This window comes from Melanaphis sacchari, unplaced genomic scaffold (genome assembly GCF_002803265.2).
Source record: "Melanaphis sacchari strain LSU unplaced genomic scaffold, SCAv2.0 Contig55_pilon_pilon, whole genome shotgun sequence".
Classification (NCBI taxonomy): Eukaryota; Metazoa; Arthropoda; class Insecta; order Hemiptera; family Aphididae; genus Melanaphis; species Melanaphis sacchari.
In genome coordinates this window covers 1022331-1048702 of record NW_020271389.1, presented here as the reverse complement: position 1 = coordinate 1048702, position 26372 = coordinate 1022331, and the positions used below count along the sequence as shown (strand labels likewise).

Genomic DNA, 26372 nt, shown 5'->3' with positions numbered 1-26372 from the left:
AGGAACTTTTTCACGCAAGTACATTTTTTTTTCTTTTTTTTTTTTTAGAATCTTTTGACATGTTTTAGCAAAAATTACACACCTTAGTATTAAATATATTTATTATCATTATTATTATTATTATTATAATTTATTGTTAAGTTTTAAATTTTAGATATTTTAGATCAAATAAATAGAATGGAAAACGTTGAATAGGTTATATAGGAAATTATTGTTATTCCACAGACAATGCAAATATTATGTTTCTCAAATTTTTAGACCATAATTTTTCCACTTGGATAACTTTGTTCACTTAATAATTTAGTTGTTAAGATTGAACTATAAAATGAGCAATTTTTTTTTATTAATGCAGAGTAATGACATTACTATAAGTATTGATTAATAATGCAATTTAGCGAAATAAAATGCTAAAATAACTAATTTGGCTCATTCTTAAATTGTATTTTATATTGTTTTTTTTTTTTTTTTCAAAACAGATTATAATTGCATGAAATTAAGTCTATTTAACGTACGTGATTAAATGTACGACTGATTTGTTTCTAATTTTTAACCCTATTTTACATGGAAAAACATGTTATTTTATACTGTTGTTATTTGTGTATTATGTATGAAAGAGACTACTATTAAAGCGAAAACAATTTATATTAGTCTATTAATTATTTTTCATTTTTACTAACACTCTATACCTGTAATTATCTTGGTATCTGGTAAATTATTGGCGAGTCGATGGATTCTTAACAACGGAACATGATAGTAAGTAAAACGTTTATATAAGTTAATTGTTACGTAAAATAATAAAACGGTTCAACTGTTCGGAAAAAAAACACGACAATGAATAACGATTAGTATAATTATAGAATTATACCAATACTAGAAAGTTGATCTTGTACTAAAATGTAATTTAAGAAATATTAAATTTGGCAATACATCGTAATAAATTATTTGGCAAGTTTTTAAAATCGGCCCTTCAGTCATTTCAGTAAATTATGCCAACCATAAAAAATGTGCGACGAATAAGCATGAACAATTTTAATATTTTTTCAAAAATATTCAAAGGCCATGAAACATGTTTATGACTTGCTCTAATATTTACTATTTATGATTAATAAATAACGTAGTTGTGTGGCATTTATACATCAACATTATTGTCTTACGAAACATTTAGATATAAAATTTTTAACTCAATAATAATGTCATTTTATAGGTTTTAATATAAAAACCATAACTCATGTAAATGTAAATCATAATATTTTCTTAGTTTATTATGGCCATAGTGTATAATGTATATTAGTATACACAATACACAATATATAAATTTAAAACATCTTTAACGCAATAAAAAATATTTTAATATTTATACGAGTATAATGTATTATGTATATAATATACTCAATAAATGCGTAAATACTGCAAAGTGTAAATATAATTATTTTGAACGTTAAAAAACACATTTTTACTAACGATTTATAACATTTTGCACAAATGTTATTGTTGTTAATTACAACTACTGTCATGCACACAAATGTAATTTCACATGCATCAGGTAAATTACACTTGTGGACTTATCACGGGCTTCAAACTATGCACCTTTCAATATATCATACAATATCGACTTCACGAGGGATATTAATATCTGTAAAAAAAAAAAAAAAAAACATTGAATTAAAATTTAATCATATTCATACTCCGATTGAATCAAACAAATATATTGTTTTGAAATATTTTAGACAAATTAACACACTGGATAAAAATTGGCAAAATTGGCAATATTGGTAGCCAACAAACTACAAAAATTAAAGCTTTTTGATTAGTTTAATCAACTATTTAAATAATGTTACTTTTTTTTAGTTGGTTTGAAAATAATCCATAAAAATTTTGCAATAATTATAAACACTATAAGTGCTATCTACTCATATACATTATACACGGTTTTAAATAAAAATAATATTATAATAGTAACCTAACCTTTCATGTTTTATGATAAAATAATATCATAAATTCATAATATATAGATATTAAATAGGAACAAAATACTCTTTACGTAATCCACGTACTAATTTAAAAAGTAAATTAACTTTATAATAATATGTGTGTGTGTGTGTGTGTGTTTTTTTTATGTGTACCTATAGGTATTAGATATACACTATAAACGATTAAAATTGAAAAATGCTTCGACTTTCAACTTTAATATTTCTACTAGTGAGAAAGTCAATCTAGTCGGTACTTATGGAAAGTTAAAATTATAAATTCTCAGTATTTTTCTTAATAATTGAGAAAAACAAAAAAATATGTATTATATCACTTATTTGAAAAATAATATTTCTGCATAGAATTATAGTGATTGCAGCAATAATAACTGCAGATGATACATTAATTAAATTATCAACTAAGTGTTTCACATTTACTTTTTCACTAATGAAAACAAAACGATCCCAAGAAATAGTTGAATGTTCATAAAAAAACAAAAAATAGTGCTCGATCCTATTATATTCTACCAAAAATATCATGGACATCCTTAGTAACTGAATTTTTTTTTTTTTGAATATACGAAATCACCTTGTTTTATAACATTTAAAAGAGCAAAAGTATATGAATATGGTAGTTCATGTCTAATTTTAGATGGCGTATAATATGTTCTGTGTAGGGATGAATTTTTAAAGAGATTATTTCAAACAAGCCATCTGGAAATCCAAGGTAATTTTTTTTTTTTTTTTTTTGATATTTCTATTAAATAATTACTTTTTAAAATATATTTATATAAAAATGTTATTATTTAATTAAAGGTTATTTAGTAACGTATATTTTCCGAACACTTTGTAATAAAACACAGTAAGTTAAAAAAGCATCGATTAATAGGCCCTGCTTTACCTTTTACTTAACTCGATATTTATTATATCGTATATAATATGAAAGTATGTAAAATATATACATGAATACGGCATGCGCAAAGTATTATATTATCTAAAATAATATTATATATGTCTATAATAAACGTTAAAAATTATATAACATAATATGAATTTAAACGTTTTGAAAATATCATTGTGTATAATATAAAACATAAATATATACCTAAAAGTTTCAAATCCCTAAGAAAATATATTTGAATTACAACAATAGGTATAACTAAAGTCATTATTTTTGCTTTAATAACAGCTTATGATTAAATATTTATAGAAAAAAAAACTAAAAAAAAAAATTTGAGATTGTAAAATACCTATAAATTAAACTAATGAGTCAAAATATTTTGAAAATTTCACCATATATATAATATGCTTTAATAAACATTTTATAAAAATTAAAAGTATCTAAGGTTATTCGTTTTTAAATTACAATAAAATAATAAAATTAATTTTACGCAAAAATTCTTGTTCCTCCCCCCCACCCAATTATTAAGATAAGTTTTACTGAGAATTTACAATTTTGACTTCCCAAAAGTACTAACTAGATTAATTTTCTAACTAAAAGAAATATTATAGTTAGAAATCGAAGAAGTTTTTCTATGCTTTAAATCGTTTATACCTAATAAGTAATAACTAAAGATACTTACTATTATTAGTACTTTGTACTAATTACGTACTAATTATAAACAGTTAAAAATCTAGTATTTTAAGAAGTGGGGGGCAGGCATAATGCGCATTACTATTGGTAATTCACAAATAAAACTGCGTAATTTAAAATTCTTACCTTATCTGAATCTATTTTAGAATTTTTTTTTTTTGCACTCTCTTTGACAATTTTTCTTATATAATGTGTCAAATCCTCATTTGATGTATCGTATTTATCTTCATTTGATGTATGATTTTTATTTGTGATGGCATAAATTTTTTTTAAAAGTTTAGAATTTGATTTTTTCTTGAAATCCAAATTATCTGATTTATAGGGTCTTACACCTATAAAAAAAAAAAAAAAAACATTAAAAAATTGCAAATAACAATTATAAAATATATCGCAATATTTTGCCTATTTTTAGTTTTTTGATGGAAGTGTGTAGATTCTTACGTTGTCTTATTTCGAACAGACCTATATTATGTATACTAAATAACTTCTTACTATAAATTGATGATAATTATTAATAAATATTCAGTTAATACAATGATTAGCGTTTATAAATATGTAACTACCTATTTCTTTTTTCTCTATTAAATCCAGTTAACATCATTATTTATTTTAACTTAGTCTAGAACACAATACCTAGGTACTGATAATAGTTATAAGTAAATATTTTTAATAAACGCCAAATCATTCGAGTTTGATTTAATTATAAAATGAAATAAGTAACATTTGTTTAAACCATTATACACGTCTAATCGTTCAATAATGTAAAATAACGTTCCTCGATGTCAATGAGTATAAACAATTCGATTTACAAAATATTACGATTAGATGCAAAAACAAAGGGGTACTTAAAAACAATGATTTAATAAACTATAAATTAAAGTGAATTAAGTTAATACCTGCGTTAAGGAATGATAGGACTTCCTTTGGTCTTCCTGTAATAGTGGTCGTCGTAAATATCTGCAATTTCGTGATATCTTTGTCATTATTTTTCTTAGATTTCTTGCTTTTCTTGTTGTGCTCTTTGCTTTCCTCATCATCTTCATCGGCACTATTTTCTCCATCTTCATCGTCTTCGTGGTCTTCACTACTTTCGTTATGGTAACACTGGTTATTCTTACCTCTGTTCGATTTTTTAAAAGTTTCACTATTATTTTTATTTCTCCCATAATTCTTGTCTTTGCAAGAATGCGATTTCTTATCGTCATCATCATCATCATCATCATCATCATCATCATCATCATTACCATCACCATCACTGAATCCTCCACTGCGGTTTTTATCATCTTCGCTGGATCCTTTGTGATTGTTTTTTATATCATTCTTTTTACTGGTATTACCCTTTTGATTACTAAAATCGGGCTGTTCATCATCGTCACCTTGTTCGACAGTAACGTCTTCAAACGATGCAGTTCCGGACGATTGATCTTCGTCCGATTGGGATGTGGAATCTTTTGCACATAAAACGCCGTTGCCTTGGGGACCATATTGATATAAGAATGCTACGTACACTACGACTAATAACCACAGTTTACAACCAATAGTCATCCTTTTCGTTTTTACTGTACTATGAAATATTTTTGGGGTAGTGTCGAATCGATTGTTATGTGACTGAGAGCGTCCCAAATGTGCACAAATCCTTTTGCCTACCTGAATCGCAGTGGTAGCGGTTGTACGTCTCATACACGCACACACACAAACACACTGTGATGTTAATTAGAAGTATTTTTTGCAGTAAAAAATTTGCATACATAACTATACAGGATACAAATTTTGTTTTTATTTTAGCATAAAATCACAAAATGTAAAAACATGTAAGTACGTCGTATCGCAATTCAGTGTTAAAAATAATTTATTAAGATATAAACGACATCAGATGAAAGTTTTAAATAATCGAGTTTTTAATTTTGAATAGATATAAACAGTGACAAAAAAAACTTCTGCAGTGTCTTTGAAAAATAATTGAAAGTGCGCCCTCGACAACAATAAAAATTATAAATAACCTTTATGTGAATAATATATTGTATTTAATTTTATCTGTGTATCATATTTATAACATACAAACATACAACGATTTATTAAGTTATTTAAATATTTAACATGTTACTAAATATCATTTAATGTTCCTGTACGATTATATTATAATACTTAATGGTTATTGATATAATAATAATGACTTTTTTTAAATAGTGAAATATTATGTTATTTTAATTTTTGGTATGCAAAAACATCTTACCCTATACATTTAATGAAGTAAAAAATAAAAATACAATAATGTGTGTGGCATATGGCACACTAGAAAGATATTTTTGTTCATTGTGCATTCAGTTATAATAACTTATGAGTACAAAACAAAATGATAACAAAAAACCAATTGTGTGAAACATAAACATAATACCAATACGACAATCGTAAACGCATCTTATTTTTCACACATTTTAGTACTTGGGTATTGTGAAAATGTTAAAGCTCGGTTTTTAATGGTTTTCATTGTTACACGAAAAAAAAAATTTGTCATAGTTCATATAGACATCAATTAGCAACAAAACTCTATGATAAACAAATGATTATTATAAAGAATTAAGTACCTATTATACAGAAATAACATTTATGATTTAAAATTAATAAATCCCGCCATTAATAAAAGTATAAATTAAAATTATCCATATTAAATGATTAATATAATAATATATTAATGTTAAAATAAATACTATTAGACTATTAAATAAATTTCCAATGGAATTAATTATACTCCATGATTAATAGATTGTTAAGTTCTATTTTTATCAATGACAACAATCGGGTGGCACGATGGGCAAAAGGCCACGGACCCACAAATATATTATAATATACAAGAAGCTCATCACTTGACAACATAATTAAAATAATTTTAACATGATAAATATTTCCTGTTAAAATTGAATGTACTTACCTAACTATAAAAATCCGAATTGATAGATTTCATTATTCTATTAATCTAATCATTTTTTAACAGTAACCTACAGATAAAATGTTGAGATTAACGAGTGCGAGTGATTTAGCGCTTAATATTACTTTCATTTGAACCAGAAATAGCTGCATAGAAAGTGAATTTTCAGGAAATTATTTTTACGTATACCTCCTAATTTGATACAGTTTTTATCGCTATTAAAATATTGTCATGAGCATAGAACACCTTTCAATCATTAGTTGGATGTTAACAGTTAAAAAAAAATCAATACATTTTTATTTGCTTTAGAAAATTGTTACAAAAAACGGGAAGTATTCTATGAAGTATTCAGTAATATTTCATACATAAAGTTTTTCGATTACTACAGATATTCGTCGAAAATGTGATAGTTAATGGCGTAATCAGAAACTTTTTTCATTATTCACCATTAAATCTTACCAACCATAAAATTTTTAAAACAGTTTCAAGTTTCAAGTTATATATTATTATATTTTATGTTTTCAAATATATATTTCATACTTCTTGTCTTACTCAGTCCTCATTAACGTCGTCAAATAATAAAATACTTAACTAAAAATTATGAAACTTCTACGAATAATAAATGCGAATATACTTGCTAGATAAAAATAAAAATAAATTAAATTAAATCGTCAAAATCAGTTGAAAGGTTAGGGCCAATCTGTTTAACATGATGTGTGTAATTATACCATTTCCGTCGTGAGGTTATTATTCGAATAATATAACTAAGATAGGACCTATATACTTCACTCCGTCACATTGTTCCTGTATAGTAGGTACGCTGTATGCAGGCGTACATCGTACGTACCCACAACCCACTGATGTATTTTAGTGTAAATAATTATGCATGGGTTCTAATGTCTAGTATACAATAGTGATTAATGGCTATAGGTATACTAAGTGTTATTCCCCAGTATAAACGTTGAACTATTGAAGTTTTGTTCGTTGTGTGTAACGGATAAGTAAACGCGGATAAAACTTCCAATGTTGTTATACGCATACGTAAAGCAAAACTGTACACGACGAGCCTCAAACATGAATAAATAAACTGCGTAAACTTGTACAAGGATCCGAGAAAAGAAAAAAGTGCTTGCAAAACACTGCAATGGCCAATGAAGACATTGAATGAGACACATAATATATCATTGTTGTCATTATAGTCATCATAATAAATACGTATGTTGCATCTAAAGATTCTAAAGGCCAAACTTGTTCAATGAGCAAAAAATCGCCAAGAACACGTTATATAAGTGGGGTGTGGAGTGTGGACAATGTTTAGTATATGATATTATTATTGCCAAACACCGAAATACACTTGAACATCGCATCAACATTGGCACTACCCCAATTATTGCAATAACTACGCGTTTTGGAAAATATCATATAGTAACGTTGCATTAGCACCGCCGGAGAAATACATTTTTTGGGGGCGTTTGAAGGGATGTAAAAATGTTTATATTAGGATTACAAATGGAATAAAAATCGTTGGTATAATTTTCTTTTGGATTTTCAAATATGGTGGTGCTAATGTAACGGACCTCCAAATCATCATGGCCTTTTAGGTAGGTATTTGTTGCAAAACTACGAATGTTAGTATGTAACAAGAATAAAGAATAATTCATAGATATTATTAACAGATTCATAGATAAAAAACTTTATCACAAAAAAATTGAATAATGTAAATTGCATATACTCAGCTACTTATCGTGTATAGTGTGGCCGCGCCCTTACACACTATAGCCGGCCGCCGACTACGTTCCTTATTTGAACAAAGCATAATAATTATAGATATGTAGGTACTATGAAATTTTACATACCGATATGATAATAATTGATAAACCACTTATTGACACTAAGTTTTTTTGAAAAATAATCCAGTAAAATAATTACTGAATCTCAGTAATCCCACAACTTGATAAATTCCAATAATATATTATTATCACTCAATATTTTGTTTGCCGAAATTATTCCATTACTTTTTCATTACATGAGCGACATTTTTCTCTTCTAACATAATACTTGGATATGCTTCATCTGATTTTGAAGATAAAGTCGTAATTTCGTTTTCATCGAACATTATTTTCTTCGTGTATACAAATATTTACTCTTAAAATTGTCATCTAACCTTTTGTCGGATTTCTTATACGAAAACACCGAATTAAATATATCACTTTTTACTGGTTGTACAATAAAAAATATAGAAAAGATAATTATCTACAAAAAATATTTCATGAGATTTTCACGTGAAAGTTATAGTTTTTGTGTTAAAAGGCCAACAAAGCATACACTATATTAATGAAATATAATTTTTTCGCTAAAAACAATTAGCCTTTGCGTTAATATCTCGATTAATGCTGGTTGTACAAAAAAAAATTTCAAACAAAAACCGTAGAGAAAAAAATTATCTACAAGATAGTTATATATTTATTCACGTATATATGTTACGGTAAATTATGTTAAATGAAAATTTACGTTATTCACCAGTTATTAACATTATTTACCAAATACACAGGTAATTGATGTTATAAATCAGATATGCGCATGAATCTCAAATACTATAATTTGAAAAATTATGCATGTACCCAGGTATTTTTAAAATTAGAAAAAATGCATTATTATTTTTTATTTAATTTTACAAGTTTTACTCCCATGACATTTAATATAACATAATTTTTCAGTCCCAAGGTAGGCACAATGTTTATTATTACAACTAGTCTTGCAATGACAACGCCGGTACCTTTGAAGGCCCGCAACCGAATTATTACTAGCTACTTCTCTCAGTGTCAACTGTCTACCATCTGCAAATTTTATCACATTGTCCATGTCTAATAGATTTTATTTGCAAGCAGCTATTTCTTGGCATGCGAAATAGTATTTAAGAAAACTATATTCCGTACCTATAAAATAATAAGACAAATTTTAATTTTAATAGTATATTTTTTCATTAAGAATTTATTTACAGAATTTGTATAAGTCATGTTCAACTTGGGTGACAACTGCTAGTATATTTCGCATAGAATCACGAGCTCTATCAACGTTCGGTATAAATACACATACAGTTATGCCTATTTCAAGCTGAGGAAACTTTTATTTAGAAAGTTTCATCATTTCCTCTCCTTGTTTTTCTAAATTTTTTTTTTTTTTTTTGAATTTTTACATGCAATACAAATATTTTCTTGACAATCATCAAAAAAATATTTTAAATAATTTTTAAATATTTATATTTTAGTTTTATTTGTGTTATATTTAAAATTCGGAAATTTATCGTTAAATAATTAAAAAATATTTAAGTACCAAGTTCCAAATTTTTTTTTGCGATTTCTATGATTTAATTTCCGATTTTGTCTTCTTTGGTGATTGGTTCTTTGGTTATTTTTTTAAATCTTCCGCAATGACCTTTTTTATTTTATAATCAGATCAACATTTCCCAAATTATACGGTTATTAACGTTATTCACTAGAAAATAACGACAATTCCCACATTCGTAGGTAAATAACGTTAATAACCGGCGAATAACGATAATTTCCGATATAACATCATTTACCGTAACATATATATCCAATCGTATTTTAGTACTTGCGGTACATGAATTTTAACCTTTACCATAAAAAATTACGATAATAATATAAACAATATATCTATTACGAGTATATTCAATAATGATAATAATAATGCATTCGTGTCCACATCACTATTGAGGTAAATTGGCATGACGCGTTTTTTTTTACATGGTTTCCCCGGTAGGCCTAGTCCGTGGTATAGTGATAATTATAATATAATAGGTAGGTACTTATCGAATCATCAAGATAAATTAAGATTTAACTAATATAACGATAGATACCCAACTTTAACTATAATATGTATCTATACAAGATAGGAAATATGTAGCTGCGATATTGTTGCAACTACTTACAACCTTTTGAAAATGTTATGAAAAATATCAGATAAAAAATAAGTATTATATTTTCCACATATTAAATGTATATTATTGTGGTTTATGGTAATAAATAATCACTCACAATTTATAAAATATTAAGCACTATATTACTGTGATATGTATGTACAAGAATGAAATATAACAAATACTAATTACGCGTACAATATTACTGCGAACTGAACAACACAGTAAGTCGCGATACATAGTCACTGACGGAATGAAAATTGAGCATCTGATCAGCTGGTATTTATAGGCTCCGCTTTGTTCTAGAACATCCCCGAATATACTCTAGCGAGACCATCGTGGAATATTCTAGAACATGGGTTTTTCCTATTGTACGCTGTCGACATCGTAAATAATTTGGGCGGCTCGTTGTGTATTGTTCACATCGCCACATTATATTCAATAATAATTGATTTTAATACAATGAGGTATCTAGTGAGAGGAGACTCCAGACAAAACTTAATTTTTATTGTTGTATGAATACCTATATGAACTAAAATAATTATTAAAAAATCAAATCTATAAATAATATACATATATATATATATATATATATATACAGATATTGCACTTATTGTGATAACGAAAAAACAATTAATTAATAATAATATTTAATTTTAAAAAAATGCAAATAACCTGACCACGGTGTAATTTAAAGCGCCACCCAAATTTCACCGAGGCGAGATTCGTTCTCGATACTACCTACCTGTTGTCTAAGCTTGGGAAATCTATCTTAACACCTATCGACTATCGTTTCAATTGGAAGCCGGCGCCGAATCTCGAGCATTTAACCGTTTCAGAGCGGCAACGAATATTGCGTTAAACGTTACCAGTGCAATTTTTACAATTATTCGTGTGTTATGAAACCGTGAATCGCATTTATATTGTCGTTTAGTGTGTTACTGATGTATTTAATTACATTTATTGTAAATTATATAAATATTTTATATTATATACATATGTAAATAAATATACATATAACGTATTATATCTGTATAGTGGTATCGTACCAAATTAATGCAAATAAATAAAAACTATTGCCTCATTAGATCAATTTTAAATTAATTTTATATTAAAACAAATTAATCTTTGCATATAACTTTGTATATTACTATAACCCAAGGGCACCCATATAGGGGGGGCAAAGGAGTGACATATTCCCCCCTGGAAAATGTTTAAAATGTTAAAAAATTGTTTACACAAGATCTACAATAGTCAATGAGTGAAGAGACTTGATGGATTATGCATGATAAACGTACATAGAGAAAAAATTGATGATATAACGAATGAATACATAGAACAATTAATAATAAATATATTTGGTGTTAAAAAAAGAAATTTACAATTTTTATTTGTAAATTAATATTTTAATAAATATATGTTATTAATCAAATGAAAATTCAATAAATAACTTTTATGGTTAATTGGATAAATAACTATTATTTCATAATTTTCCAGTTTAATATATAAAATATAATAGTATACCTAATGTTAAATTGTAAACCCCTTCCTATCTTATGGACATAATTAAAACATTGTCCCCTCCTTGAGAATTTTTCTATAGGCGCCCTTGCTATGACCTACTAATAGTAAAAAAAAAAAAAACATTAAATTAGAGCTATGATAGCATATGAAAAATAAGTTTCAACTACTCAACTAAGTAAATTACACTTTAATTCACAACTTGTACTGCATTTAAATATCAAATAAAAATAAATTATTAATAAATGAAAGTATGAACATAATTACTGTGACCAATGACACTTGTCTCTTACTCTTGGTCCATAACAATATACTATTGAAATTGATAATTAATAATTATAATAACAACACCTTACTATAAAATAAATACTTTTAAAATCTTACTTATTTTAGTATAACACTGCTCATTTTTTATTTTTGTATCTTTATACAAACGTGTGACACTAGTATGGTAATATTATGATATATGCTAGTAATACGGAGACTACACATGCAGGTATGACATCCTTTTAAGCATAGATTTGAAAGTGTTACTTTTTTAATAATACAATAATATTTTTCTAAAATGTTTAACTTGATTTTTTATTTTTTTATCTTTAACCCTGAAATACAATACTAAATCAATTTTAAAGTAATCTGTTTGTTTGGGAAACATATTGTCTTTGAAATAGTTAACAAAAATTATACTTTGTACATTTTTCTTTTATTAAAATGATAATAACAAAAATAAAATTATATTAAACTTTGTAACATATCAGCCTTATATTAAAAACTTATCGCATCACAGGCATAGATACAGCTGCTTTGGTGTCTGTTGCATCAGATTCTTTCCAAAGCTGTGTAACTGTTTTCAATTCCGTGAAAAAGTGATAACCCTTAAATAAAATAACAAATCACAGTGTGAGAAATATATTATGCATACATTCCTAAATAACTTTTGATCAAAACTAATAACACATCATACTTGTTTGCCATAGAAATGATTTTGTCCCAAAAATGAACCTCGTGTACCAGTAAATGAAAACATTGGCAATGGAACTGGGATAGGAACATTCACGCCAACCTAAACAAAATGTAAATATATACCATTATTAAATATTCAAATTCAGAATAAAAATTACAATACACTTACATTGCCACATTGGACTTCATGAGTAAACTTTCTAGCTGTTGCTCCATTTGTAGTAAATATAGCTGTACCATTACCATATGGATTTGAGTTAATAATATTCAATGCTTCATCCAAAGTATCAGCAGTCAAACATACCAAGACTGGTCCAAATATTTCTTCTGTATAACACTTCATGTGTGGCTATATTGCACAACATAGAAAATAAAAACAATGCATAGTTAAAAATAAACTTCAACCTTAAAAATAACAAAAACAAACATTTTTTTATGAGAAAACATTCCTTCTCTGACATACATTTGAAAAAAAAAGGATGGAAAATGGATTTAGTCCTGAATGTATTTTAAATAATGTTATCATTATAATGTTAGTCGTTACCTTCACATCTGTGAGAATAGTTGGTCCAACAAAATTTCCTTTTTCATAGCCTGGCACACTTATATTTCTTCCGTCCAAAAGAATTTTAGCTCCCTCATCAATACCAGATTGAATTAAATTGAGGATTTTATTTTTTGCTTCAGGCGATATAACTGGGCCAACATCAGTGTTTGGAACATGACCTTAAATGTAAATATAATAAATTGAAGAAATACTGTAAATAAGGAATAACTAAAATAAAAACTAACATGGATTACTTCAATTTACTTACCAGCATTGACATTTAAATTTTCAGCACGACTCTTCAATTCAGGAAGCCAATTTTTGGCATCACCAACAAACACAGCCGTACTCAATGCCATACATCGTTGACCAGCTGCTCCAAATGCAGCTCCAACTAATGAATTCAACATGCTAGTCTTGTTTGCATCAGGCATTATCACACCATGATTTTTTGCACCCATATTACTTTGTACTCTCTTACCATTTTTAGAACCTCGAGTGAATATATGTTCACCCTACACACAGTTTATATTTACATTCAATATAACTAAATGTAAAAGGTAATTAAATATTATACAACAATAAGTTACCGCAGTGTTTGCACCAACAAATGAAATTGCTTTAATGTCTGGTGCATCACAGATAAAGTTTACAGTATCTACACTTCCATGAATTATGTTCACAACACCAGGTGGGCAACCAGCTTCCGACAACATTTCAACAAGCATCATACAATTACCAGGTACTCTTTCTGAAGGCTAATGACAATTTAAAAAAAAAATGTAATACTTTTCATTTAAAATATTGATAATTAAAACTTAAAAATTAACTTTCTTGATTTCCTATAAGACTATAGCATACCATGATTATACCATACAATGATTTAAAATTCTTTTTTAATATTCAATAATCTTTCAGAAAAATGATATTTAACAAATGCCAAATTAACAAATAAATACACTTGTACATCTGTTACATCTAGACAAGTTTAGTTTAAATGCATCTATTAACCTTAATAACGAATGTGTTTCCACAAGAAATTGCAACAGGAAACATCCATAAAGGTATCATTGCAGGGAAATTAAATGGAGCAATACCAGCAGTCACTCCAAGAGGCTCACGATAGGAATGTATGTCCATATCAGTAGCTACTAATGGTAATGATTCTCCCATGATTGAACTGGTAAAATTGCAACAATTTTCAACAACCTCTGAAGCACAACAAAATCATTTGTTTAGCATAACTCTATACTTGCGATTAGTATATTATAATGAAATATAACTTAATAAATCTTACGCAGCCCACGAGTAACATCTCCTTCAGCATCAATCAAAGTTTTTCCTTGTTCTTTGGTTATATTCTCTGACAATTTTTTTTGAAATTGAATTTGAAAATATTTAAAACAAACTAATAAAATTAATACTATCTAAATTAATTTACCATGTTGGCTTTAATGATTTCCTGATAACGAAACATTATTTGTTGTCTTCTCATCACAGAAGTTTTTGACCACAATTTAAAAGCTGCTTTGGATGATTCTACTGCGTCTTCCATTTCACTTTGCGTACATTTTGGTACTTTAGAAATGACCTAAGAAAGTTGATTAAAAATTATACAATGAAAATACCCAAATATGTCTATTTTTATATATATAAAGTAAATAAGATTACTTCATTTGTAGCTGGGTTGTGTACATCGATCCAATCATTTGTTTTTGATTCAACAAACTTTCCATCTATGTACATTGGAACTTTTGGAACGGCACTGCATGTTGCATTAAATCGAATTGCTTGAAATACATTTTTCTGAAAAAAAGATTTATTAAATATTAATTAAATGTTTAAAATAAATAATAAGTAAATTTGGTATTGATTATTATTAGATTTGAGTCTTGACGTCTTTCACTTATTTTTTTTATAATAAATAACCTCTGATCTTAGATAAGATAAATAAATAATAAAACTATATAAAAATCAAGTACCTATTTTTATAAGCAATATAGATAACTAAGGGCTACATTTGATAAATTATCAACTATTTACTAATTAGGTAGGTTCTAAAATATATGTGTATGATAATATTTTTCTCGTTTCCATGTATATAATATATAATTTTATAATAAACCAATTTTAGATTTATTGGTACATATTTAACAACATTATTTATAACTAATTTAAACAACGATTATAATAAAATGAGTGTTACTATATTAAAACGATAAATAATATTAAAATATCAATGTTTTAAGTATTCAAAAATAGGTATTATAGTGCACATGTTTTTAGAATAGAAATAAAAAAAAAAAAGATGTTTTTCATGAAATATAAATATATTAATTTTTTAACTTTGTTATAGTATATTAGCATTATTAGTAGGTACCATGTTCTAAAAATCACTTTTAAATCGTATATCATGAAAATGTAAATCGTTATATTAATTAATAATAACTTCCGTCATAAGCCTGTAAATAATTTATATCTTAATGGTAAATGTCAAGTATCATAAAATATGTACATAATAAACATGATAAACAAAAACTATTGTACTAATACTCATTGATGCAAATGCAAAATAAAAAAAAAAATACTAACTGACTTATCTATAAAAATATTAATTACCTATTTAAGTAATTTAAGATAGAAATATTTTTTTAAGAACTGATAAAATTATATGACAAGTTACAATTACTTAAGCTACCAATCAAGAAGAAATCAACAACAGATGCTACAAGTCAATTCCAGTTTGTATTCATTACATGTTTACCCACTCAATGATTAAATTACATAAAACAAAAAAATTTAAAAAATTAATAATTTGTATATTATGTAATATTTGAAATAAGAACAGATAGATACATCATGCATATTATCAATAACCACCACTCATTACAGTAAACCTACTAGACGTCTAGACAAGAAGGGTTTTTATATCCACAGACAAGTTTCATTGGAATGTAATACATATTTTAATATTATTTAATTAATTCGATTATTACTTTTAACATGTTGGACCGGATCATGTTTTCTGATGACGATGTACGGACAACACTTGTATGTAACTTATATGTTTCGGTTATCCTGTGAACAAATATAAAACAAGAATTCAGTGGACGAGTAAGGTCTAGAGAGCAATAAACGTAAATATTGAAAAAAAATTTTTAAAGAAAACTCAAAAGACAGACTCACAACAACACCGGGAGACGTCATACACCGTGAACACCTCCTAGGAAAGTGGCAATTGCTGTGATAACGACGGCAACAGGTAAACTTGCTGATACAGGCCGCATTGAAATGGACTTCGTGTATTGTCGTTTTACATCGGTGACGTCTGTGAGAACAGTCATGGAGAGGGGCCGGTCAATCAAATTTTTATCCATTAAAATTTAAAATTCAATATTGATCAAACACCTGTTAAAACAAATGTAGATAATCATAACAAGTTAACATTATTTTTCGTTAATTTTGGTGAGTTTAAGTTAAAAATCTTTTCGAAAGAAGAAATCACACAGAGTCAAATATAACAAAAATTATAACGTCGCTACCTGCCTACCAAATTATACGTTAAAAATAACGATTATATATTACAAGCAAATATAATCATAATTATTTACGTACCTAGCTATAGTGAATAGTGACGATTCAAATAACGTTAACGTAACGTAGCCAATGTAGGTACCTATGTATTTAGTATTTACTAGTACTAGGTACTAAAAGAAATTATCTCGAGTTGAGTACCAAAATCCAAATTCCAATAATAGATGAGTTGGATCCTATGTATTTTTCGAGTAGGTACCTAAGTGAGTTAGGTCCAGGCCCATAGGAAAACTCGAGTTCAACCTTTAAGCGTTGGCCAATATAGACACCACGTGGAAGTTGATTTGAAAGTCTTCCGAACATTTAGATTTTTTATTACTCTGATTATTCAGGTTGGGAGTAAAAAATATTAAAATTATCATTAAACTATTAAAGTATGTCTTATTTTCTTAATATTTATACCAATAATTAGTTTGATTTTTTTTTTTTACTCAAAATGGTATACACTAAAATTATTGCTGCACGATCTCAAGCACTCAACTCGTGTTTAATTTAAACGATCAAATAGGTATACCTCGGGACGTTTGTTAAGTCCCCCTTCCCCTCCACTTGGCTGCTTCGCCAAAGTGAAAAACATTTTTATTTATTATTTAGCCATATAGGTTAAATATTATATTTTCACTATTTACTGTTAATTTAATTAACTATACTTACAAATATTTACAATTTTTCTTTATATTTTAAATTTTCACTTTACAATTCAAACCTCATTGAAACTTGAGTTTTATTTTTTGACATGCATACAAGTATGAATCAATAATCAGTTTTATATCAGCCATCAGTCTAAACATAACGCATTTATACTATAACTTTGAACTTTTATATTTTATTTCATTGAATATATTTCGTCACTGTGATACAATATTAGAATAATTAATAATTAATAGATAAACGTATGCCTGCAGTGTCTAACTTACTTAAATTTTTATCGCCCCGCCACCAATCCGTATAAAATGTATCACCCCGCCACTAGGTGATATTATTACATCAACGATTTTTAATTGAAAATCTAAAATTTCAATAATCGTAACCAATATCCCTGCACTTCTATGATGTCTATTACGTATAAGTTAGTCTAGTACCTATGTCAATATGTCATCTATTTAAGTGAAAACAGTAAATACCTCTTAGATATATTTTAAATAGTATTTCATTATATTGATCGCGTTATAGTAAGGTTTCGGCTTGTCACCATATTGCATATATTTCTAATTTATAAGTAATTTACCGAAATACTTAATACTGGCATTCAAGTTTTACAACAATAATTTTTGTTACAACAAATGAAATGTGTGATATTTTAGGATATTTATAAACCTGTCTTATTTTTTATTATTATTTTTCTTAATATTAGTTGTTTACTGTGTTATTTTTAATCGTAAATAATTTATCATACCTAATTATTGTTTACCATTATTTGGAAGTAATACAATTCAAGGGCGCCCATAGGTAAATTCTCAAGGGGGGGACAAAATCTTAATTTATCAATACATTTATAAATAGGAATAGGAATAGGAGATAGGAAGAGGTCTACTGCTAATTATTATGCTATTACATTATATTATGTAAATCAAACTGGAAGATTATGAAATGATAATTATTTAACCAATTAACCATAAAAGTAATTAATCGAATTTTTATTTAATTAAAAACATAAATTGGACACTGAAAACAATTAATTATATTTATTAAAATATTAATTTACAAATAAAAATTGTAAATTTCTTTTTTTAATACCAAATATGTTTATTACTTCTTCTATATATTCATTCTTTTTATCATTAATTTTTTCCCTGTGTACACTTATCATACATAACCCGTCAAGTCTATCTTCACTCATTGTAGATCTCGTCCATGTTTTTACTCTTCGTAACGTACTAAATGATCGTTCTACAGTGCATGTTGTAGGTGGTAATGTAATATAGATCATTATACATTTCTTGACGGCAGGAAAAAATTCACACTCCACCAATAATTTTTTATAATCTTCCATTGTATCATTTATAAATGATTGTGATTTTAATTGCCAATAATTATACCAAATTAAACCATTAACTTTTATATTAGGTATTTTAAAATGATTTTCAATATCTTGAAGTATGTTCAAATATTCATTTTTTTGTAGTTTAATCATTTCATTTGGAAGCAACCAACATAATTTAAATGGAGTCTCATTGTTTTCATTAAATCTATTATTTAACGAACTAATAATAGAGTCTAAATATGGTATATATATGGATACTCTGTAATAATCTTTGATAGAATCATTTGATGAACAATTATGATTTGATCGTTGACTCTGATGATTTAATAATAACTAATAAGGATTACTTTTGAAAACTTACTTTCATACATGGGTGAAGAACTTGTTTCTGGCTCTGGGTTTTGACGTTTCGGAGTAAATACATACTTTTTTAATTTATTAATAGTACTCATTATGTTATTATTAAATATATTTAAGTAATATAACACTTGACACAACAAAAGTGTAACGACTGAAATACTGAATAGTTTTCACTTTTCTATTTTTTACTATAAAATGTAAGGGTCGGGCCACACTACAGTATTATAAGTAAATTCATGAAGCGGTACACGACGACGGCGACGAACAGTGAAACCAGTACGTATGGCGCGTCTAAATTTAAACATGAATGTTTATTTCGCGAGCAGTAAAACCGTCCGAACTCATGACAAAATATATATTATAATAATATCTAATGAACATTGTTTATTTATTGTTGTTATTTATAGCTGATAACTTGATTTGCCACAGTAAATAAACCTATTTTCCATAAACAATTAATTATAGATTTTCATTTATTTTAATATTTAATTAATTTTTTTCTAAATAAATAGATTCTGACCACAGTAAACAATTTTCCAATATTTTCTACATTTTCCAGGGGGGGGACATGTCCCTCCCTTGCCCCCCCCATATGGGCGCCCTTGATACAATTTATTAACCATAATACATAATTAACTTAATATCGTATTTTGAATATTATCATTGTTTTGTTTGAATGACGCAACTACATTTCAACTACCTAGTTAGAAACAATTAATTTTTGACGGATTTGGGGCTACGAGCTTATTCTATAATTAATGTTTATAAGTTTAATAAAAACTACTGACAATATACATAATAGAGACAAAGGGTTATGTAATTATGTTCCCCCCAGCAATAACACAACTTACAATGAGATTCAGATTTTTAATTCACTAAACAGAATCGTGTGATGGAACATAACACAGTACATGACGAAATTGGAAATAAGGTTTGTAGTAGTCAGTAGTTTGTATTGAGTATTTAATCTTTTGATAAATATTTAGAATTAACAGTTAAAAATTAATAGACGTATGTCAAAATAATTGTTTGTGTATAATAAAAAGATACTGTAATGTCTGCAAACATTTTTTAAGTATCGATCAATAAAATATTAAATAGTATTAACAAATTATTAACTTTTATAAGTTTTATATTGTAAATAATAAATTTAATACAAATTAAATAAAAAAAAAAAAAACCTGAAATTTATTAACACTATTAATTATTAATGTTAAAAACACTCAGATTATAAAAAATGTACTACTAAAGTACTGCATTCTATTAAAAATCAATAATATTACGTAATTTAGATGTTAGGAATATAGGTTCCAAATATTAATTTTTAAATAAATCAAAAATACTGTCCATGTTCTCTAACACAAGGTCAAAGACGTAAAACAAATAAGTCAATGCATTCATCAATTTAACATTAATAATTCTGTTAAAAACAACAAAGTAAAACTTTTAGTAATGAATCTCAATCCATATCACTTGGCCCCAAATCTTCTTCCCAACATATAGGAGTAAATTTTGTACATATACCCCTCAGAGCGTAGGGCCATATGTGTGTAAAGCAAGATAATATTGTCTCATCATAAACTTTGAAAAGGAATCAGTGATCATAACTCATCTATTGAAAAAAAAAAATAATAATAACGTTTTTCAACAAGTAATAGTGTTATTCAGAAATTGTATAAACATGTTAACAATATTTGATTGGTCATTTGCAACTGAAACGTGGCTTTTAGCATACGATAAAAACTGTTTCCTAGACTTAGCAAGTTGCACTAATGAGATGCTTTTGTCCAACTTATTAAGGTATTTTCCTTCGTAATTTACTAATTCAATATTTTCTCCTTCCACGCCTTGTTTTTTCAACTGTATAATTGACTGTAAAATACAGTTAGAAACAAACAAAAAAAATAACTATCATTAATCATTATACTATAATAATATCATTAACTTGAATAAATGTTTATTTGCTTACAAAATTTATAAAAAATCTTTGTACTTACGTTAATTACTTCTTGTGTTTTTTGATCTAAATCATACAAATATGAACTCGAATTCAATGGTGCCTGTTTTAAACAGAAATATAATTACAACATAATTAAAATAATGTTAACAGAAGCATTAGATTAAAGACAAAATTTGATTTCTTTTAATTGTTTTGTAAGAAAAATCAAACTTTAATAATTAGACAATATATTTATAAGTGTACAAAAATAAAGTAATTATGTGGCATTTTTATGATTTAAAAAATAATTCTATGCATTTCAAACAAAATTCTCGATATATATAAAATTACTATATTAAAAAGTTAATAAATAATCATGGTTTACTAAATAATGTTTAAACAATAATTTTTCAACTTTTAAGAATTGGATAAAATTTAATTTTTTTTTTTTTTTTTTTAAATGAGGAGAAAAAAGTAAAAATATTTTATGTTTAGCAACAGGTATGACTATAAACTTGAAGTAAATAAAATAAACGTAATATTTCCAATGTTTGATTGAATAATAAAACTAGATGAAAATACTATTAAAAATTAGACTTAATTAGTTTAAAATTAACTTCAGGTTTTAATTTTGTATCAAAAAATTAATGATTAATTAACTCAATAAATTAGTTTCTACATTAGTATGGTCTTACATTTATGGTTGATTGATTTGGTATCGGAGCAGCGACTTCAAAAATTGCTTTTCGAATGTCTTCAGCAGGCAAAGTGTCATCCAATTGTAAATTTATCAATGGTGAATCCCATCTAAGTACACATTCATTTTATTTAATATTTCATTTAATATACACAATTAAAAATATTTCATTAAACTAACCTGTTTGAATGATTTGGTTCTTCGTATCTCATAACAAGATCATTAAATGTTTTTCTAACATATTTTTCTTGTTCAGGTCTATTTTCATTTAGTTCCCAAGCTTTTTCAGTTGATATATCACATACAACTAAGCACTTTGGTGTACTCAAACTTTTAGAAGAACAATACAGTTCATATCTAAATCCTAATAAATGAAAATTTTTGAATTATAAAAATCATATTTTACAATATTATTGTTAATTAATAAATAAAAACACAAAGTAATAACTTTACATACCTTTAATAAAATTTCCAGAATCTAATATTACAACATTTTCTTTGGTTAAGCTCCTATAAACAGTTAAAATTATTACTTAATTAATTTTACATTATGGCAAAGGAGATAAAAGAACAATAAATAAAAGATTAGTAGAATTGTATCGTGGTCCAACCAAAAAGTAATATTTTCTTATAATTAATAATATTATAAACATAAATTATTATTACTATTTAAATATTAACTAGAGAACAATGATATTATAGTTATTTCAGTTTTAGAAATCTATAAACTTAATTTTTTGAATTAATTGTTCATAGTCACAAAATACAAAATAATATAATACTAACTTCAAGGCATCAGAATGCAATTTTGACCGGAGATCTTTTTCTTTCTTCATTTCTGTAAATATTAATAAATTTAAATATTTAACAAATATAAGTATTGCAAGTTAATAAAATATATATTATATTATTCATAATTTAACACTAATAAGAAATTTTACTATTCAAATTGTTATATAAATGTTCTAAACTGATTCATGTCTTAAAAGATTTTATCTTGTCACAGATCCTGTAAATCTGATGAAAAAAACACATCTAAAAATTAAAATTAAATAGCAATGTATCAAAATTAGTGTACTGATATGTATTAGTTGCCTATATGGCCATACAAGATGACGTCGCAATTAAAAAAATAAAAATGTAAAATTTTAAATGGCATATTATTAATAAATTAATTTATAACTACCTAAATACAAAACATTTTTGTCCATATTCATTTCTGAAATTATTTCATTATCAGATATCAAGATAACTTCTTTGTGCTGTTCCTCAGTAAAGTATTTTTGAATTTCACGAGCTCTTGTGGTCTTACCACTACTCGGTAGGCCAACCATCAATATCAAAGGCATTTTTTAACAGAACAATAAATTCAAAAACAATTAATTAATTGCCAATTTAAATCTTATGAATTGTGTACAAATGACAAACACGATGATATCATTTGTTTTGAAAATTTGAATAATACTGATAAAAGATAAAAGATAATAAATAATCTTATCAACACATTTCAATAAAACGGTTTATTTACCCATGACGATGTATGGAATAATAAAAATATTTCAAAAATACAATAAAAATTTTAAATTTAACATTTTTTGCATTTTGTGCAATAAGAAACAAAATATTTTTCATCAGGATTTAATAAAATTGTTCGATGAGAACGAGGATATGGTGAGTTTGAAAACGGCTCCAAATGAATCGCTATCCAGTATATCTTGCCTTCTTTTTCTTGAAATTCTCTGCAATATAATATTATATGAATAATTAAACAGTAAGTTTCAAACAAAGTTAGTTAATTTACCTAAACTTTTCTAACAAGAGTTTCACTTTTTGATTATCAAAAAACCCTGTCCAGATAATTTCAGTTACTTGACCAACATTGCGAGAATTTGATTTCGTTAACTTTCCATCAGGTAAAATACTGGGTATTTTATCATCGCTAAAAAATTAAAAATCTATAATGATTAATTATTGTAATACTACATAAACTCATATTAAAAATTAATAAAATGTAAAAATAAAAAAAAAATTGTTTTCTTAATTAATTAAGATCAAATTATTTTAGTTACTAAAAAGGATTATTACAAATAATGGTTTTAAATTGATTACCTAAATAGCATCAAAAGTAGCATTACATCAAATAGAAAATTTGCTTATATATATATAAACATATTATGATTGATAACTAAAAAGTAATTATAATAAAAGAAGCATTTTAAATAAATGTTCTCACATTTTTATGTCTAAGGAAAAATACGATAACCATGTATCTAAAAGTCCAAAATCATCAATGCCTGTTGGAATGGTCATATTATATTTTCTATTTGTAGTTGATCGGGGAATACATTCTTGACAATCAAATCCATTTTTATTAAAGTATGAAGCTATTGATGAAGGGCATATGTCATCAACTAAAAAATATTGTGACAAGATATACCAGGTTAATATATTAAATTGATACATTTATAATTTGTAAATTGTTAATAAATATTACATACAATTACTTACTATTGGATTCCCAACAAATAAGGATGTCAAACTTTGTCTGAAAATGTTCAAAATTCTCCTTGATTCGTTGATAAGATTTACTACTGAATTTTAATGTTTTCAAATCCAATGTAATTCCTTTAAACAAGAAAAATATTAATACATTAGAAATCTAAGTAAAATATAAATTTAAATTAAATGTATAAATACAGTTAAAATATTAAACTTACTCGAGTCTTTTACTGGTAGACATATATTTTGATAGGATGATCGAATTAAAGACATTTGAAGTAAATTACTGTTTGTTATTGAAATACAGTCTTCAGCATCAATCTGAGTATTCAGAGATATTGCATATACATTGCCTAAACAATAAAATTAAAGTATAGCATAATTTGTATAAATTAATAAAATATTACGATTATCATATATAAAGCAAAAGATTAAAAGTTTTTAATTTACAAATGTTCTCTAACTATCTATTAAATAATAAAACTATTTTTTCAAATAAAATGTCACATTATGTATTCATTATACTTGTATTCACACAAGTATACAACACAAAAAACTTATACAATGACTTAATGTGATATATTATACTGTATATTTTAAGTAATAATAATACCGTTTTTCACAAAAGAAGTGATAAATCCAGGATCTATTAATGAACATAAAGTAACATTTTTTATCAGGTAGTATTGACCATTTTCAGTAAATATATTTTCTATGTAATTTGGAATGAAAATTGTATCTGGCAAAACGACCGAAATCTAAAATATATTAAAATTAATCAAAAACCACAGTCTTAATTATTTGATATCAAAATTGCTATTTGGTAACAAATCATTAAGCTACTTACAGAATGGGTGAGTCCGCATTCGTCAATATTTTCTAATAATTTATCCCATTGCTTTTGTACATAAACATGTTTATTTAAAGGCGGTTTGAAATTAAACAATTCTGGCTCGATCATTGTTATAATATATTACAGCCTTATCGATATGACATAAAACTATAAGAGTTTTATATAATTTTTTTCGAGAGGAATTGATTTGTTACAAACGTGAACACATAATATTACAAATACAAATTGGTATTTTGGTAATTCTAACGTTGAGAATCATGACAATATAAGTTATAACATACTATGAAATTTTGACCGGTAAAAAGTAAAAAGTAAAAACTACACGTGCGCGTCTGTTTACTGTTGTCAAAATACATAAATATAGATAATGTTATCTATCAATTCGGTGACTATAATAGTTTTCTGTATGTGATCGCAGAACAAAATGATTTGTAAACCGTGATAAGAAACCTTGTATGTTGGGTTGTGTATCGTTTCGTAGGCGCAATACTGTTGTATTAAAGCTGTTTGTAATTAAAATAATGTATAGACAATTTGAACTTTTTTAGTTGCTATAGAGAAACTCATGAGCTATTCAGAGCTTGGTATTAAATTTATGCATTTTAAATAAAAAAATAATTGCAAAGTTTCGTAATTTTTAACGCGTTTTGTTCATTTTTACTCCATCTTTCCTTTAATTCTCACTTTGTTATTTTTTCCACACTCCACAAGCAGTCTATTCCATAACGCTGGATTTAAAATTTAACGGTTTACCTAATTGAATAAATTAGGCAATATTGTATTAATTTTTTTGTACATAAAATTTGTATTTGTCGGGAAATATTAGTTACTTATAATTTATGTAAATATAATATTATGATTTAAGTATTGAAAATAAGATAATAATCAATAAACTAAACATAATACTTTTAAATATTTAAATACAACCATATAACATAATTCAAGTTCGCAGGTACCTAATTTGACAACAAACCTTAAAAATGTTCTC

The 26372-nt window shown here is 26.1% G+C and overlaps 4 protein-coding genes across 4 annotated transcripts; all 4 read right to left on the bottom strand.

Moving 5' to 3' along the window:
- Positions 1–1427: 1427 nt before the first annotated feature.
- LOC112599840 (uncharacterized protein DDB_G0290685-like) lies at positions 1428–5205 on the bottom strand. The gene is made up of 3 exons (XM_025346912.1): positions 4458–5205; positions 3688–3893; positions 1428–1633 (listed from the first exon to the last, which is right to left on the bottom strand). The coding sequence occupies exons 1-3, from the start codon at positions 5104–5106 to the stop codon at positions 1580–1582; spliced, it is 909 nt and encodes a 302-aa protein (XP_025202697.1). The 5' UTR covers positions 5107–5205; the 3' UTR covers positions 1428–1579.
- A 7349-nt stretch (positions 5206–12554) lies between these two features.
- On the bottom strand, positions 12555–16755 carry LOC112599860 (probable methylmalonate-semialdehyde dehydrogenase [acylating], mitochondrial). Its single transcript, XM_025346939.1, has 12 exons — positions 16645–16755; positions 16455–16536; positions 15130–15264; positions 14900–15049; positions 14756–14834; positions 14470–14669; positions 14049–14216; positions 13727–13973; positions 13456–13637; positions 13081–13260; positions 12913–13011; positions 12555–12823 (listed from the first exon to the last, which is right to left on the bottom strand). The coding sequence occupies exons 2-12, from the start codon at positions 16476–16478 to the stop codon at positions 12722–12724; spliced, it is 1566 nt and encodes a 521-aa protein (XP_025202724.1). The 5' UTR covers positions 16479–16536; positions 16645–16755; the 3' UTR covers positions 12555–12721.
- A 4276-nt stretch (positions 16756–21031) lies between these two features.
- LOC112599828 (protein KTI12 homolog) lies at positions 21032–23482 on the bottom strand. The gene is made up of 7 exons (XM_025346892.1): positions 23219–23482; positions 22819–22870; positions 22490–22542; positions 22213–22396; positions 22031–22142; positions 21394–21456; positions 21032–21268 (listed from the first exon to the last, which is right to left on the bottom strand). The coding sequence occupies exons 1-7, from the start codon at positions 23379–23381 to the stop codon at positions 21041–21043; spliced, it is 855 nt and encodes a 284-aa protein (XP_025202677.1). The 5' UTR covers positions 23382–23482; the 3' UTR covers positions 21032–21040.
- Positions 23483–23543: 61 nt separating this feature from the next.
- LOC112599826 (ribonuclease P protein subunit p40-like) lies at positions 23544–25737 on the bottom strand. Its single transcript, XM_025346891.1, has 7 exons — positions 25379–25737; positions 25145–25289; positions 24750–24884; positions 24541–24657; positions 24266–24443; positions 23834–23971; positions 23544–23771 (listed from the first exon to the last, which is right to left on the bottom strand). The coding sequence occupies exons 1-7, from the start codon at positions 25490–25492 to the stop codon at positions 23618–23620; spliced, it is 981 nt and encodes a 326-aa protein (XP_025202676.1). The 5' UTR covers positions 25493–25737; the 3' UTR covers positions 23544–23617.
- Positions 25738–26372: the final 635 nt, after the last annotated feature.